Source organism: Pogona vitticeps, chromosome 6 (genome assembly GCF_051106095.1).
Source record: "Pogona vitticeps strain Pit_001003342236 chromosome 6, PviZW2.1, whole genome shotgun sequence".
In the NCBI taxonomy this organism is placed as follows: domain Eukaryota; kingdom Metazoa; phylum Chordata; class Lepidosauria; order Squamata; family Agamidae; genus Pogona; species Pogona vitticeps.
The window spans coordinates 7,589,296-7,602,250 of NC_135788.1; the positions used below are offsets into that span (position 1 = coordinate 7,589,296).

General features: G+C 40.8%; 1 protein-coding gene and 1 long non-coding RNA gene across 2 annotated transcripts in view; one reads left to right on the top strand and one right to left on the bottom strand.

Moving 5' to 3' along the window:
- The window catches only part of LOC140708059 (uncharacterized), a 26,764-nt gene extending 18,540 nt beyond the window's left edge, over positions 1 to 8,224 (top strand). The window contains exon 3 of the long non-coding RNA XR_013537721.1: positions 566 to 8,224. This is a non-coding gene — a long non-coding RNA (uncharacterized LOC140708059). The remainder of the gene's footprint in view (positions 1 to 565) is intronic.
- On the bottom strand, positions 3,622 to 11,824 carry XRCC2 (X-ray repair cross complementing 2). The gene is made up of 3 exons (XM_020779744.3): positions 11,661 to 11,824; positions 5,420 to 5,501; positions 3,622 to 4,770 (listed from the first exon to the last, which is right to left on the bottom strand). The coding sequence occupies exons 1-3, from the start codon at positions 11,697 to 11,699 to the stop codon at positions 4,061 to 4,063; spliced, it is 831 nt and encodes a 276-aa protein (XP_020635403.3). The 5' UTR covers positions 11,700 to 11,824; the 3' UTR covers positions 3,622 to 4,060.
- Positions 11,825 to 12,955: the final 1,131 nt, after the last annotated feature.

The following is a 12,955-nucleotide window of genomic DNA, read 5'->3' on the forward strand; positions in this document are numbered from 1 at the left end:
AAGTGTGGCTTAGCAAATGTAGGGTAAAAAGGATCAAAGTGCTGCAGGATCACTTTGATCCCTGCTTTCTCCCTTTGTGCTAAGCCCCGTGGGGAGGGGGAAAGGGACCAAAGCAATCCTGCAACTGCACGATCGTTTTGATCCCTTTCCCACTTATACAGCCATGGGATTGTTTTGATTCTTTCCCCCCTCCTTTTGTTAAGCCCCATGGAATTTAGCAAGCAGAGGGGAAAGCAGGGATCAAAGCGCTCCTGCAGCGCTTTGATCCCTGCTTTCCTTTTGCTAAGGATTAGCAAGTGGAGGGGAAAGCAAGGATCAAAGCCCTGCAGGAACAATTTGATCCCTGCTTTCCCCTCCACTTGTTTTTGTACTCTCCTCAGTTTACTTCCATATATAAGACGACCCTCAATTTTTAGTCTAAAATTTTAGACAAAAGTATAGTCTTCTGCATGGAAAAATATGGTATATATTGTGCGCAGTGTTTTAAACACTTGAAAAAACTTGGCTTTTCATTGCAGCTTCTGGCAATCACTTCATAATTGTTTACTTCATCTGTTCCAAACAGGAAGAAATTATGCTGAGGTGCATAGCAGTTTCATTCACACCAAACCTGACACAACCAAGGCAATGCTTTACTTTCTCATCACTGCCAGAAGTAACTGTGAAATTCAGTGATCCAGACCTCCCCCCGCAGATTGTTTCATAGTCCAAGAACAGCCTCAAGAAACAGTTTTATTATTTATCAGATCACACTTTCCTTTAGTCCATTACAGAAATAATGTCACAGAAGTACTGTTTAAGATGTGGCAGCAATTGACCTTATGTTGATCAACCATGCCCTGCTGCAACAAGCAAAACTGCTGGCAATAAACACTAGATCTGAAAATAAAAGCTTTGTCTTCCTATCAAAATCATTATAGCCTTTTGGCATACTCTGTTGAGTAGGTAATTTAAATTCAAGGTTACATGCAATTCACTGCTACACATTTGAAAGCAACAGAATAAACAATCAGATGCCATCACATGCAAGTCAGTGAAGTAGCCTTGAACTGCAAACTGTTCTATAGGAATTGGTGTGTGTGTGGAAATTCAAAGGAAATACTTAAATGAAGTTGGTAGACATCTGCTCTGTGGGCTTACTTACATGCCTTGCAATTGGATCTAACGTACTGGTAAGGAACAAGGACTTTAAATTGCAAGAAGACAAAAGGGCAAAGCTAACTGTGGCATTTACCCTGTGGCCTGTCGGTTCCCTGTCTTCAGTTCCCCAGACCTGGGTTCAGAAGCCCCGCCACTAAGCTTTTCCACAAAAGCTCTAGCAGGTCCCATTTCTTTACCATAGACCTCTGACTAAAAGGTACCCACAACTCCAGAAAATTCACGTTTAAACTTTGGCTTTACTGGATTATTTCGTATCCCGCCGCTGGACACCAATTGTGTTTTTTTTTCCTTTCTGTCAGACCGGATCTTCTGAGTTAGCCTCCTTGTTCTATAAATCCTTAGGTAAATATTTTATTTTGAGTAGGTACTTTTCCCCTTCAAGGACTTCCTCAGATCTAGATTTAGAAGCCCCACCACTAAGTCTTCCCTGAGACTCTAGCCGGTCACCCACTTCTTCACCTTAGATCCAAAACTTCCTTCTACTTAGGAATACCTCACTCTCAAAATATTCACTTTCCCAGACTGGATTATTCGAATCCTGCTGCTGGACACCAATTGTGGGGTTTACCCCGTGGCCCCTGCTTGTTTCATCAAACACAGAGCTCACAAAGGTATCCCAACATGCCCTTTAACACACTGCCACCAGTTGATCTCTTTATCAACCTATATTTCCTATGAAAGTCTGAGGTCCATTCAGTACTGAACTTTTAAACAGAAACAGGTTTATTGATTACAAGTTGTTTCAGCACTAGGACTAGTTCTTAAGCACATTCTTAAAGTGCACAAAGCTTCAATATTTTACTTTAATCTCTTCTATCTTAATTAATACAGGTCACACTCTAATCACTCCTTAAACACACTTTCTGACTCAAACCCCAAACTCTTTCTCTCTTCTCTGTCTCTCTTGACTGAACTCACTAGACTCTGACTCACCCCTCCCTTCCTGGTTTCTCTCGCTCCACCTCCCAAGAGCTCCCATTGGTGCAGGCCAATACCATTATATATATGTATATAGGAAGACAGGGTGTTCGCTACACTAACAATATGGAAAATTGCTTGTGGACTGAAAATGGCTGCATATCTTTCATAAGTATTCTAATCATGAATCCATGTATACCAATAGATGCAAGGAAGCAGCACTTTCGTAGCTCACCTACACACTTCAGGAAGATTGACAACATTCTTGACTCTCCATCTTCTGTTTGTATTTAACACCATCAGCCATAGGATTATTCTGGGAATGGAGGGCACCGCATTGTAGTGATTGAGCTTCTGTTTGGATGGTCAGCTTCAGAAGGTGGTACTTGCAGTATAACACATGGCATCATGATTCACCAGTACTGTAGGATATTTTTTGTGCCGCATACTATTCAATATCTCTACCAGAAATGGGCAAACTCTAGGGACCAATTGTACCCTCAGAGACTCACTGTGGACAGTTCTTTCACTGCAAATGTGTATTTCCCTTACATCCCCCCTCCAAAGTGAGCAAATCTACACATCTAGGCTTTGATGAAAATATTAGAAACAACCCCCCCCCCCCCAAACTGCCACTCTGGGAGGCTTCCAGGAGCAGTGAGTCTCCTTTTGTTTTATTTTGAAAGGGGGAAATGAGGGCAGGAACGTGGGGAGGAAGCTGCATGTGGCTTGTATTTTGCCCACCATTTATCTAATGACACCACTGAGTGGCATTCTCTGGATTTTGGAGTACGTAGCTATCAGAATGCTGATGACACAAAACTCCATCTTTTCTTTTTATCTTCATTGGAAGGGGGAGGCTATACATGTGTAGTTTGATGTCTAGCTGCCGCAAAAGACAGAATGAGGATCATTTAAATATAAGCTGGATTCGCATGAAATCAAGATGCTGTTAGCAAGTTGCTCTTTTGATCAGAAGGTGTTCAGCTTCTAGGAGCTGGTGCTTGTCATGGATCTATTGATGTCACTTGAAGCTCATGCAGCCTCAGCAGTGTGAAATATCCTTTATCATGTCCAGCTAATGGCCCACTTTTGTCCCTATCTAGGCAAGAGTAACCTTAATTCAGCATTCTACATTCTGCCACTCGATTCCAAAAGACAGTGTCTCTGGCATTTTCTTCAAAATGCCTCCTATGTAGGGCTGCCTTTGAAGCAGAGTTTGGAAGCAGTAGCAGCCAGTTTGATAGCAGAGGCCATAAGATAGGAACACATCACATGTATTCTGGCCCAGTGCGCTGGCTGTCCCTACACAGAGTACATGGCTTAAGTCCCCAACAGCAGATGGTAAACATGCCCCTATTCTAACCTACCAAGATGATCAAGATCTGCTCATTTATTGTGCCATTGCATGTTTTTAATATTTATAATAATGTTTAGAATTGCAATTCAAACTAAAAGTTAAGACAGCAGTCCAATCCTATTGCAGGACAATTTCAATTGAAAGTGCAGCCCTACAAATGTCTATATAGAAATGACATCCACTGAGTTCAATGGGATTTATTCCCAAGCAAATAGTATAGAACTGGATCCTGAAATCGAGATAAAAAACAAGCTACATAGGGGGCGGTGAGCATTTGGCGTATGTTCTATTAAGTTCAGTACCAAATATACAGTCAAGTGTTCCAAGTCCAGCTTTATACTGCTTAGTCTACAATCAACTTCTAATGCTGTAGAATGAATGGCAAGATAAAAAAAAACTTTTCTTAGATTTGATGGATAGGTGACCTTTTCCTATTAAGTTTCAACACTTCAACTGTCAGGAGAACAAAACATTATATCCTATGCCTTTTAAAATTACAGTTTAGGAAATATTGGTAGAAAAATGTAAAAGTGTTTTATTTTTCTTTAAAAAATGTCATATGAAGTATACATTCACTTAACTATAGTGCCAATGGATTTCACTTTTAAAAACACTGAAGTGTTAAAACTGGATTCCACATTCCGTTATATTAAATGAGCATTTCAATACCGTGTTATTCCGTACATGACAAGAACTAACTGAAAATCCTTTGGTGTTGCCTGGATGGCAGTGTTTGGAAAAAATGATTCGATGGGTTATCATTTGTTGCCACGACTTACAGAGGTAAGGTCGGTAGTCCATATCTGTATCACTGCGGTGCTTTCCGGAGCTTTCAGTAGTGATTGGCGCTTTTTGCATGATCGTCTGAGTTGTTGCAAACAAAACTAAATGGTGCTCTCTGACAAGCCTCTCGAGGACCTGAGCACATTTCTTTAGGTTTGCCTCCTGCAAGCTAAGGTTTTCCCCTCCGTTGACTCTATCAATCCAGTAAAAAGCTGACATACTGTCAATAATAAGGAGGCAGAGAGAAGGGTGAGAGCAAAACATGTTATCCAAGGAGTAAAGGGTCAGAAGAAGCTGAGGGCTGCTGTTGCAGTTAACGAAGAAAAAACGTCCCAGGCACTGCTTTATTGTCTCTTCTGTGCCTTGGAACAATCTGTGTTCCAGAATAGTCACTAAACGCAGCATGTCAAAATGGAAGTCTGTATCAATAAAAAGCAAGCCAACTTCCAAGCCACCACCTGTTTTGGGAAGAATGCAGCGGGCTATAAGATGATATAGCATCTCTGTTTTTCCTGTTCCTTCTGGACCGTGGAATTCAACAATATCACCTGTTCGGCAATGAAGAAAGAGGAGTCTGAGCTAAAAAGCTGCAAGTTAAACAAAAGTCAGAAAAAACAAGCCCTAACACATAACACGCAAGTCACATTCCAATCTGAAGTAAAGATCCGTGGAATTCTATACAAATTTAACTGGTCCAGTCAATGAGAACTAGAAGATGGTAACTTTAGTTGAAGTACTTCCAGAATGCACATGAACTGACCAGGAATAAATGGCACTATAGATATGAAGAGAAGAATCCAAGAAAAAAATGTTGGTTTGCATTAATATATTTTGTGGTTTTCTGAATAAAGTTTCTCAAGCCATTGCACAGTCTCCAGATTATGTTACTTTTGAAATAAAAATTGGACTACTGCAGAAAACCAAAAACAAAACTCTGAAACAGAATAGTAGAACATTTGCCCAAGAAAAAAACTAATGGAGAAAAACAATTACGTATCTCACTTTTAGATTTCAAAATAAGTTTAAGTCTTCAAAGACTTCATCACAATACAGTCAGAATTATTATTATTACTTACATACCGGATGAGAGGAATTTGGGTTGAATGCAATAAAAGTGTATATTTGCATGTATTTAACATTTCTGGGAAAATCTAATGTTTGAAATGTTAATATTTGATTTCACTGTTGTTGTTTTACCATGAATGGGATATCCTTCTTCAGCAAACAGATAAGGTTCAAGATTTTTCAGAGAACTTCTGCCCTCCAGTCGTGCAAGCAGCTTTGGAAAAAACAGAAAGGCAATCCGTTAACTAAAATTAACATATCAACGAACTAAATGTATAAATTGTTACAGAACTTAATGTGTATTCAATGACTTCTTAGCAGTTGTTTTTAAATACAGTACAGTACTTTGATGTGCGTAACACAACATGCAACTACCTACATATGTTGCCTTTTTTGTTTAAAATGTTCTATGAGTCTGTATGTATCCAAGCAAGCAAGTGTACACAGGAAGGTTGCAAACTAATGATGTTCAGATTCCCCAGAAACTTCATTAATTGTGCATTCAAAGGCCACAATCAAAGTGCAGTCCGGATATTTCCTGAATTAACACACCTGTGGTAACAGCCAGAATAAAAGGGATATTAAATGGGGCATAAATTTAACATTGAATCACCTTCTTCCTAAAATGGAAAGCCTTACACTGCTTCTCAAATTCTACATGTTATTGCTAGGCAGAACTTTATAGTAAGCGCTGTTCTGTTGTGGCCACTACTGAGAAAGACTGCTCTCGCTTCTGATCTAGCTTCTTGATTAAGGGGTATAAAGCAAGGGTGTTCCTGATTTTAGGAGATTAAAAGGTCATGGGGAAACGATTCTTGACCCAGTTTCTATTCCACACTGTCAAAGCCAGAATTCTGAACAGACCTGGAAACCAACAGACAGGGTACAGCAGGAAATTCTCACCCTCTTCTTTGTACTAAGGTTGGCCACTTTCTGCCCCAGTGTTTGCTTCTAAACAATTTTCAAGGGTACTTCAGACAAAGAACATAAAAGTGGTTGACCCTAACACTTACAGCAGCATGCACAGTGATTCCTAGATTCCCCCTAGTCTGCAGATTAAACAAAGCTGCTAAAAACAGTGGTCCATCCACTGTCTCTGTATGATTTCCAAAGGAGACTAAGAAGTTCAGGAATGCACCTGAACTGTGAACCCAATCCAGCAAGGCCAATGACCTCTCTCCAACTACAGACAGATATTAAACAAAAGCAAAGGTGGATATCTTGCAACAGAACCTCCTTTATTATTGCTCCCTGTTCAGCACATGACAGAAAAGACCTGGAAGATTTGCACAAGGACCCATTGTAAATAGCTGTCTCTTTTGTCAAAATTTGCTCAGGGGTATGGAAGCTTTAGGGGAACTGTGGTGTCCCTGAACATTTCTGGCAGATAAACCCCGCAGGGAAACTAAAGCAATCTTGGTTCCAAATGCAGGCTCGATTCAAATACAGTCATGTAGGCAGGGAAGTAAAGGTCAAACTATCTTTCTTCTTTATTTGCCCATTTGTCTTTTGCTGTAGCTTTCTAGACACAATAGGCTATTTATTTTGGTGCACAACCTTCACGACATTTACCAAGAAATTCCTCGACAGCACAGCCAGAGAGCCTAATGCAATATGGATTTTTGTGTGTGGGATGGACAAGTCTTTCAATTTAATGGGGCGTTTTGGTTTAATACCCAAAATGTCTTTAGGTACAAGAAGACAGTCATAGACAAATACAAATCAGTGTCAGAGAGCAAGGCTTCAGTACAAATATTTATTTCATTTTAAATCTCATGTTTTCTTTTAGAGCTTTCAGTGGACTTTTTGCGCTCTGGAGCAGCAATGCTATCATGAAAAATAGTTACACCTTCCCAAAAGTGTTTTGAGTTGACAGAAATGGTATAAAACCTTGATTCAAAGACAAGATCTGCAAACAAGCAAATACCGTATTTTTCCATGTATAAGACTATACTTTTGTCTAAAATCTTTTAAATGGAGGGTCATCTTATACACAGAAGTAAGCTGAGGAGAGAAAAACAAGTGGAGAGGAAAGCAGGGATCAAAGTGATCCTGCAGTGCTTTGATCCCTTTCCCCTTACACTTGCTAAGTCCCACTTAGATTTCTTAATTTTGGATTAGAAAAGGGGGACGTCTTATACATGGAAAAAATTACGGTAACTCTGCACATATTTTCTGGGACTTAACATCATTTGTGAAGAGGTAATGCGTCAGTCACAGAGCATATGCTTTCCATGCACAAAGTTTCTTGTCTTGTCCATAGCATTCCCAAATATAAGTATCTCAGGCAGCGATGATGTGAAAGAGTCCCTGCCTGAGGTTCTGATAAACCACTGTCAGCCAAATTGGACAATTCCTTGCAAAATAGCCCAATAGCCAAAATGGGCATACATTATGTAGCTTCCTACATTATGTACGTCATTCTGTGACTGCTTTTCCAACTCCTCTCTCTTTGCTAGAAGAATTATCACACTCATTGTTTATAATAGGCAAGCATAACATCATATTTTCCTCAAATAACAGCAGGTGCTTAACTGCATATGCAAATTATTATGATAATATAAGTACCAATGCACCTGTGTTCCTCATGTGTGTTTACTTTTTAAGCTTTTAACGCAAAATAACTGCCGCCATTTAGCAGCATGCTGTGTGTGGTGGGCAACTCCACAGGGGAGCCAGCTAACGGTTTTCCAGAAATAAAAAAGAAAGAACGAAAGAAAGAACAATCTGAGTTAAGAGATTGCCTTAAGCCAAATTGCTACGATATTAAATATTAATCTTCACAAATGACTGGTAAAGGTTGTATTTTTGATAACATTCCAAACAAGCTTTAGAAGTTTACTGACCTGCTAAATTCCACTACAGGAAAACCTTTGCCAGCATTTATTTATTTTGTGCAGGGAGCTCAAGCCATTATTTGCTCTTCTTCACTCACCCCACATTTTGTTTTCACAACAACACTATGAGGAAGGTTATTCAAAGACAGTGACTTGCCCAGGGCAAGGTTCATGTCCAGCAATAACCCCTACTACTGTATCATGGCACAAATTGACAACCAAAATGGAATTTTGTAATAATGGAAACAAAGTGCTCTACTTACTCATTGCCAGTGGATTGAATAACCCACGTAAGTACCATGCTAAATCAGAAAAGAAACTAATTTAATTCAGCGCTCTGTTCACATAATGGCCTAACAGATGCCAGTAGAAAGCCCATGGGCAGGCTATGAGTGTAGAACCACTTTCTGATTACAGTCCTCAACAAGTGGGACCACTTCTGATCCTGGTTGCAATATATAGCCATTATGACTAGTAAGCTTATTCTCCATGGGTTCACCAAATCCTCTTTTGAAGAAATCAAGTTGGTACCACCAGTACTTTTTGTAGCAGCAAAGCCCAGGTTAACTATGCAACTTGTGAAGATGTGTTCATTTTTTTCTGCCTGAATTTCATATCCTTCAGCTTGACTGGATGACATGACATTAAAAAACAATGAAACGGAGAGAAAAAATATTCTCCCATCCCACTTTCTTCATACCATACATAATTTCATACACTTCTATCAGGCCACTTTCCCTTTTCTAAGCTAAAAGGCCCAAAATACAGAAAACCTTCCTCAGAGTCATTGCTCCATCAGCTGAATCATTTTAGTTGTCCCTTTATTCACTTAAAGAGGCTTTGCCAGTTTTTGTTACTAAAGAAGCTGTTCCCCAAACAGTGATTCAGAGAATAGAGTTGTCTTAATAAAATCAGCCAATGTATCATTAACAGTGCATGCTTCAATCTCAGCACTACCTCCACTAAATCTACAAATAAAACACAAAAAATAATTTATTTTCAATTGGAAACGTTTTGGAAGGCCAGGGAAAAAACGCTTTTGGAACTGCTTTTAACACACATTGGGCACATAGCATCCTATGCTGACTGTCAGGAGTTGAGCTTTGACAGTGCTGTCACTGCCTCCCAGATCTCTGTGTGTATGCAAACTGAGTTCTGTCTCTTACAATACTTCTAAAGGCTCCCATGCCTTTAACATTCTGTTTGAATGCAAACAAAACTCGACAGAAATTCATCTGGAAAGGCCAGCTTCACTTTTTGAATGTTCATCTTGTATTCAGTTGCTTTTCTTCATCCTCTATGGCCAGGACAGGAAAAACATCACTAGATGACATACAATTATTCCTTTTCAATGCTGCCTTTAATCAAGGTAAGACTATAATTTGCTAACATGGCCAGCCTTTTCAAATTTTGCATCCGATTCTTATTTATTCTACATTATATTTTTGTTAGGTATATCACTTACCAGTTCACAGACCTAAAAGATTTCTTGAAGTAATTACAAATGACCAACTGTAAGATCACAGGAGACAGCTCAACTCAGTGAAAGAGGGAAATAAGACATGTTAAAAATTATTGATCAAAATAATAACAAATAAATTTGTTGGAATCAGGAAGAGGGAGAAATGAATGAACGAAGAAACAAGGCCACCACCCATCTTTCAAAGAGCCTCTTCTGTCATGTTTTGCTTTTCCTCAAGTGTCCAATAATTTAAGATCTGTTGGAGGAGCCCTCGGTTTTTCACCAATGAGAGCTGTACATCATGTTGAGACCAGGAGAGGGGTTTTGCAGCTGTAGCATCATGTTTAGGGAATGCTCTCCCCCTGGAAACCCTGCTGTCAGCAACACTGTCTTTACTGGCCGTTCACCTAAGCATTTGGCAGTTGCAGAAACTACAGCTTGGCCATCATCCTTTCTGTCTGTTTTCATCTTGTTTTAATTAAGAAACTGTTCTGAAGCCTTTACAAATATTGTAATGTACTTAAATTGCAGTAATGTATTATTTACAAATTGTAGTTTACCCTGAAATCTGTCCATACAGAGCAGGCCAGAAATATTTTAATAAATAAATAAACCCAGTTGCACTCAGCCAGTGAGCCTCATAAACTAAAGACTCAATGGTGGACTCAATGATCCGTAGGGTCCCATCCAACTCTGCAGTCCTAAGATCATTATTATTAAGACTGCATACCCCATTCTTTTCTTTTCTCAATCTCTTCAGCCTTTGGTGTTTTTAGATTTTAAGCCTGAAGGAATGGTCTGCCTTTGCTAAAAAAAAACACACAGATATGTAATCCACTCTGGGAACCTTTCCAGCTACAGAATGGGATCTAAGTGGTATTCACTAATGAAATAATATAGAGGGGCCCTTTTATGTCCCACGCCAGCAGTGCTCAAAATGTGGCACAACTTCTGGTGAGCTGCAGAAGTACTCTAGAGGGAATGCAGTGTTTTCATCACACCAGTTAATAAAAATAGCCTGATTACAATTGTTAACTGCAAAAGGGATTATTGTTGTTTTTATTTGCACCTTTGCAATGTTTAACTTTAAAACAGACTCTAAAGGATAACCCTAGAACTTCAGTGCTGGGAGGGGACCCTTATGGGTCCTCAAGTCCAGCCCCTGTCAATGAAGCCCAGTTGGCAACTGAGCCCCCAGCCTCTGGCTCTGCAGCCAAACGCCTAAAGCAGAGTTTAAATCTATTAAACTAAGCTGCTAAACTAACCAGCTTCTCTTTTGGACAGGCATGCAAGAAAGTGGGTTATAGTTTACAAGAATGGATTTCCAGCAAAACCGGCTGGGCCTTTCAGATACCACAAGACTCCATGCTTTTGTTGCAACAGTAAAAAACAAAACAAAACATTTTCACTCCCAAATAAAGTCCCTTCTCCGAAGTGGGCTTTTTGTGCCTTCTCACCTTCAGGTCTATATTCTTTGTTTGACACTGACTGATGGGACATAAGTTACCCAAAGTTTGAGAAATACTCTTCTACCACTACACCATGGATGGGGTGGGGTGGGGGGACACAAAGCTTGGTCCATGGCACCCCAATGTCCTTGTCCTCCCTTTTCTTAATGTTACCTCAGAAAGTCCCCTCAGAGCAACTTTTTTTGCCCTTTTAGTAACTTTTCTCAGGTTCCAGGCCACTCTGAACAAACTCTGCTTACTATACAGTACTTTTTTTTCCAGTTTGCGCCTCCTCTCAAAGGTGCCAGGGCTCTGCAGAATTCAATTAAACATATTTGAGGGTAATTTTTTAAAAAAAATTGCCCTTAAAGTGGCTTTAAAATTAAATCAAATGGACGATTAAGGGAAAAAAAATACTTCCGGGGTTCAGCCTTCCAGGCCCCAGAGGTGGGCATGTGCGCCCCTAGACTTCTGGCAACTGCCCACCCCTGAAGTATACGGGAGCAGATAAAAAACGGGGAGAAAGGCAAACTGTGAGTTTCCCTCAGGTAACTAGGAGACCCCTGGAGGAGAAGGACTCCTCGCTCTGGCGACCCAGACCCGTGAGGCGAAAACGAGCCCCTCACCTGGGCACCTGATTCCGCCTTCCCAAGCCCCTCAGTCATCCCTCCGGCCGAAATCCCGGAGCCAAAGCCACACAAACTCTTCCCCTCAGAAACTTCAAAAGAGGAGCCCTGGGGCTTCGGGTCGCACCGCGCATGCGCCCCCAGCTCCCGCGCACGCGCCCTTCGCGACTCCAAAGACACTTGCCCGTAAAGACGAAAGGAGGCGGAGTCGGCTTTTAAAAAAAAGCCTAGCGCTCTCCCGCCCGCTTCTCTCGGTCTTGCGCATGCGCAGTACCCACTCCGGGAGATTGTCCCTTACGTGCTGCTTAACTAGAGCGTCGCTCACCGTGTTCGTACCTGCGATCGTGAATAGCGGGTAGGGGTGTGTGTGTGTCCTTTTTGACGCACCGCCTCTCCTGGGAGGTTTCGTTGTAATACTCGAGCTTGAACTGAGGCGTCCTGTTCTTTTTGCAAGGTGGATCCCCTTCTATGTTCATTTGTCCCACCCGGATTTCTCTTGAGCAGGCTTCTTCTTTGAATGCATAATTATGGAGAAGGAGACAATCTTGAATCCAGTGCAACATATTGTTGCTGTTTTTCTGTAACATCAGGTCGCCTCCATAGGTGACCCTATGAATGAGGAATCTCCAAAATGCCCTGTCTTCAACATCTCTGCTCAGCTGTTGAGAACTCAAGCCTCTGGCTTCCTTTAGGGTGTTGGTCCATCTCCTGTTTGTTCTTCCTCATTTCCTGCTGCCTTCCATCTTTCCCGGCATTATGGTGTTTTTCCCAGGGAATCCTGCCTTTCCATGATGTGCCCAAAGTTGGATAGCCACCGTTACATCCTGAAATAGTTCAGGCTTAATTGGCTACAGGACCCACTTGTTCATCTTCCTGGCCATTCAGGGTACCGGGAAACCTCTCTTCCAGCACCACATTTCAAACAAATCAATTTTTTCCCTGTCACCTTTCCTTAACTGTTCGGCTTTCACACCCATTACGTATACGATGATTGCGAACACAAGAGTGTGGACGATATTGCTCTCAGTTGCCAGTGACAAATCCTTACACTTGATGATCTTATCTAATTCCTTCATTGCTCCCCTTCCTAGTCTCCCTTTTCTTCTAATGGCTTGGTTACTCTCCATTTGGATTGCTGATTGAACCAAGGTATACAAAATCTCTTGTTTCCATTTCTTCATGGTCAGCATTAAATCATTGAAAATGTTATAACTCAAATGTGATAGGATATAAAATAAGTGGTGGTGTGATTTCTACCTGAAACCACAGTCCTAATGATTTTTTCCCTAAGAGCT

Excerpts from the sequence above, each read along its gene's own strand:
- XRCC2 (XM_020779744.3), bottom strand. The coding sequence starts at position 11,699 with ATGACTGAGGGGCTTGGGAAGGCGGAATCAGGTGCCCAG. Across the intron at positions 5,502-11,660 it reads AGGCGGAATCAGGTGCCCAG|CTGCTTGCACGACTGGAGGG; the intron begins GTGAGGGGCTCG and ends TTTTTTCCAAAG. Across the intron at positions 4,771-5,419 it reads AGAAGGATATCCCATTCATG|GTGATATTGTTGAATTCCAC; the intron begins GTAAAACAACAA and ends ATTGCCGAACAG.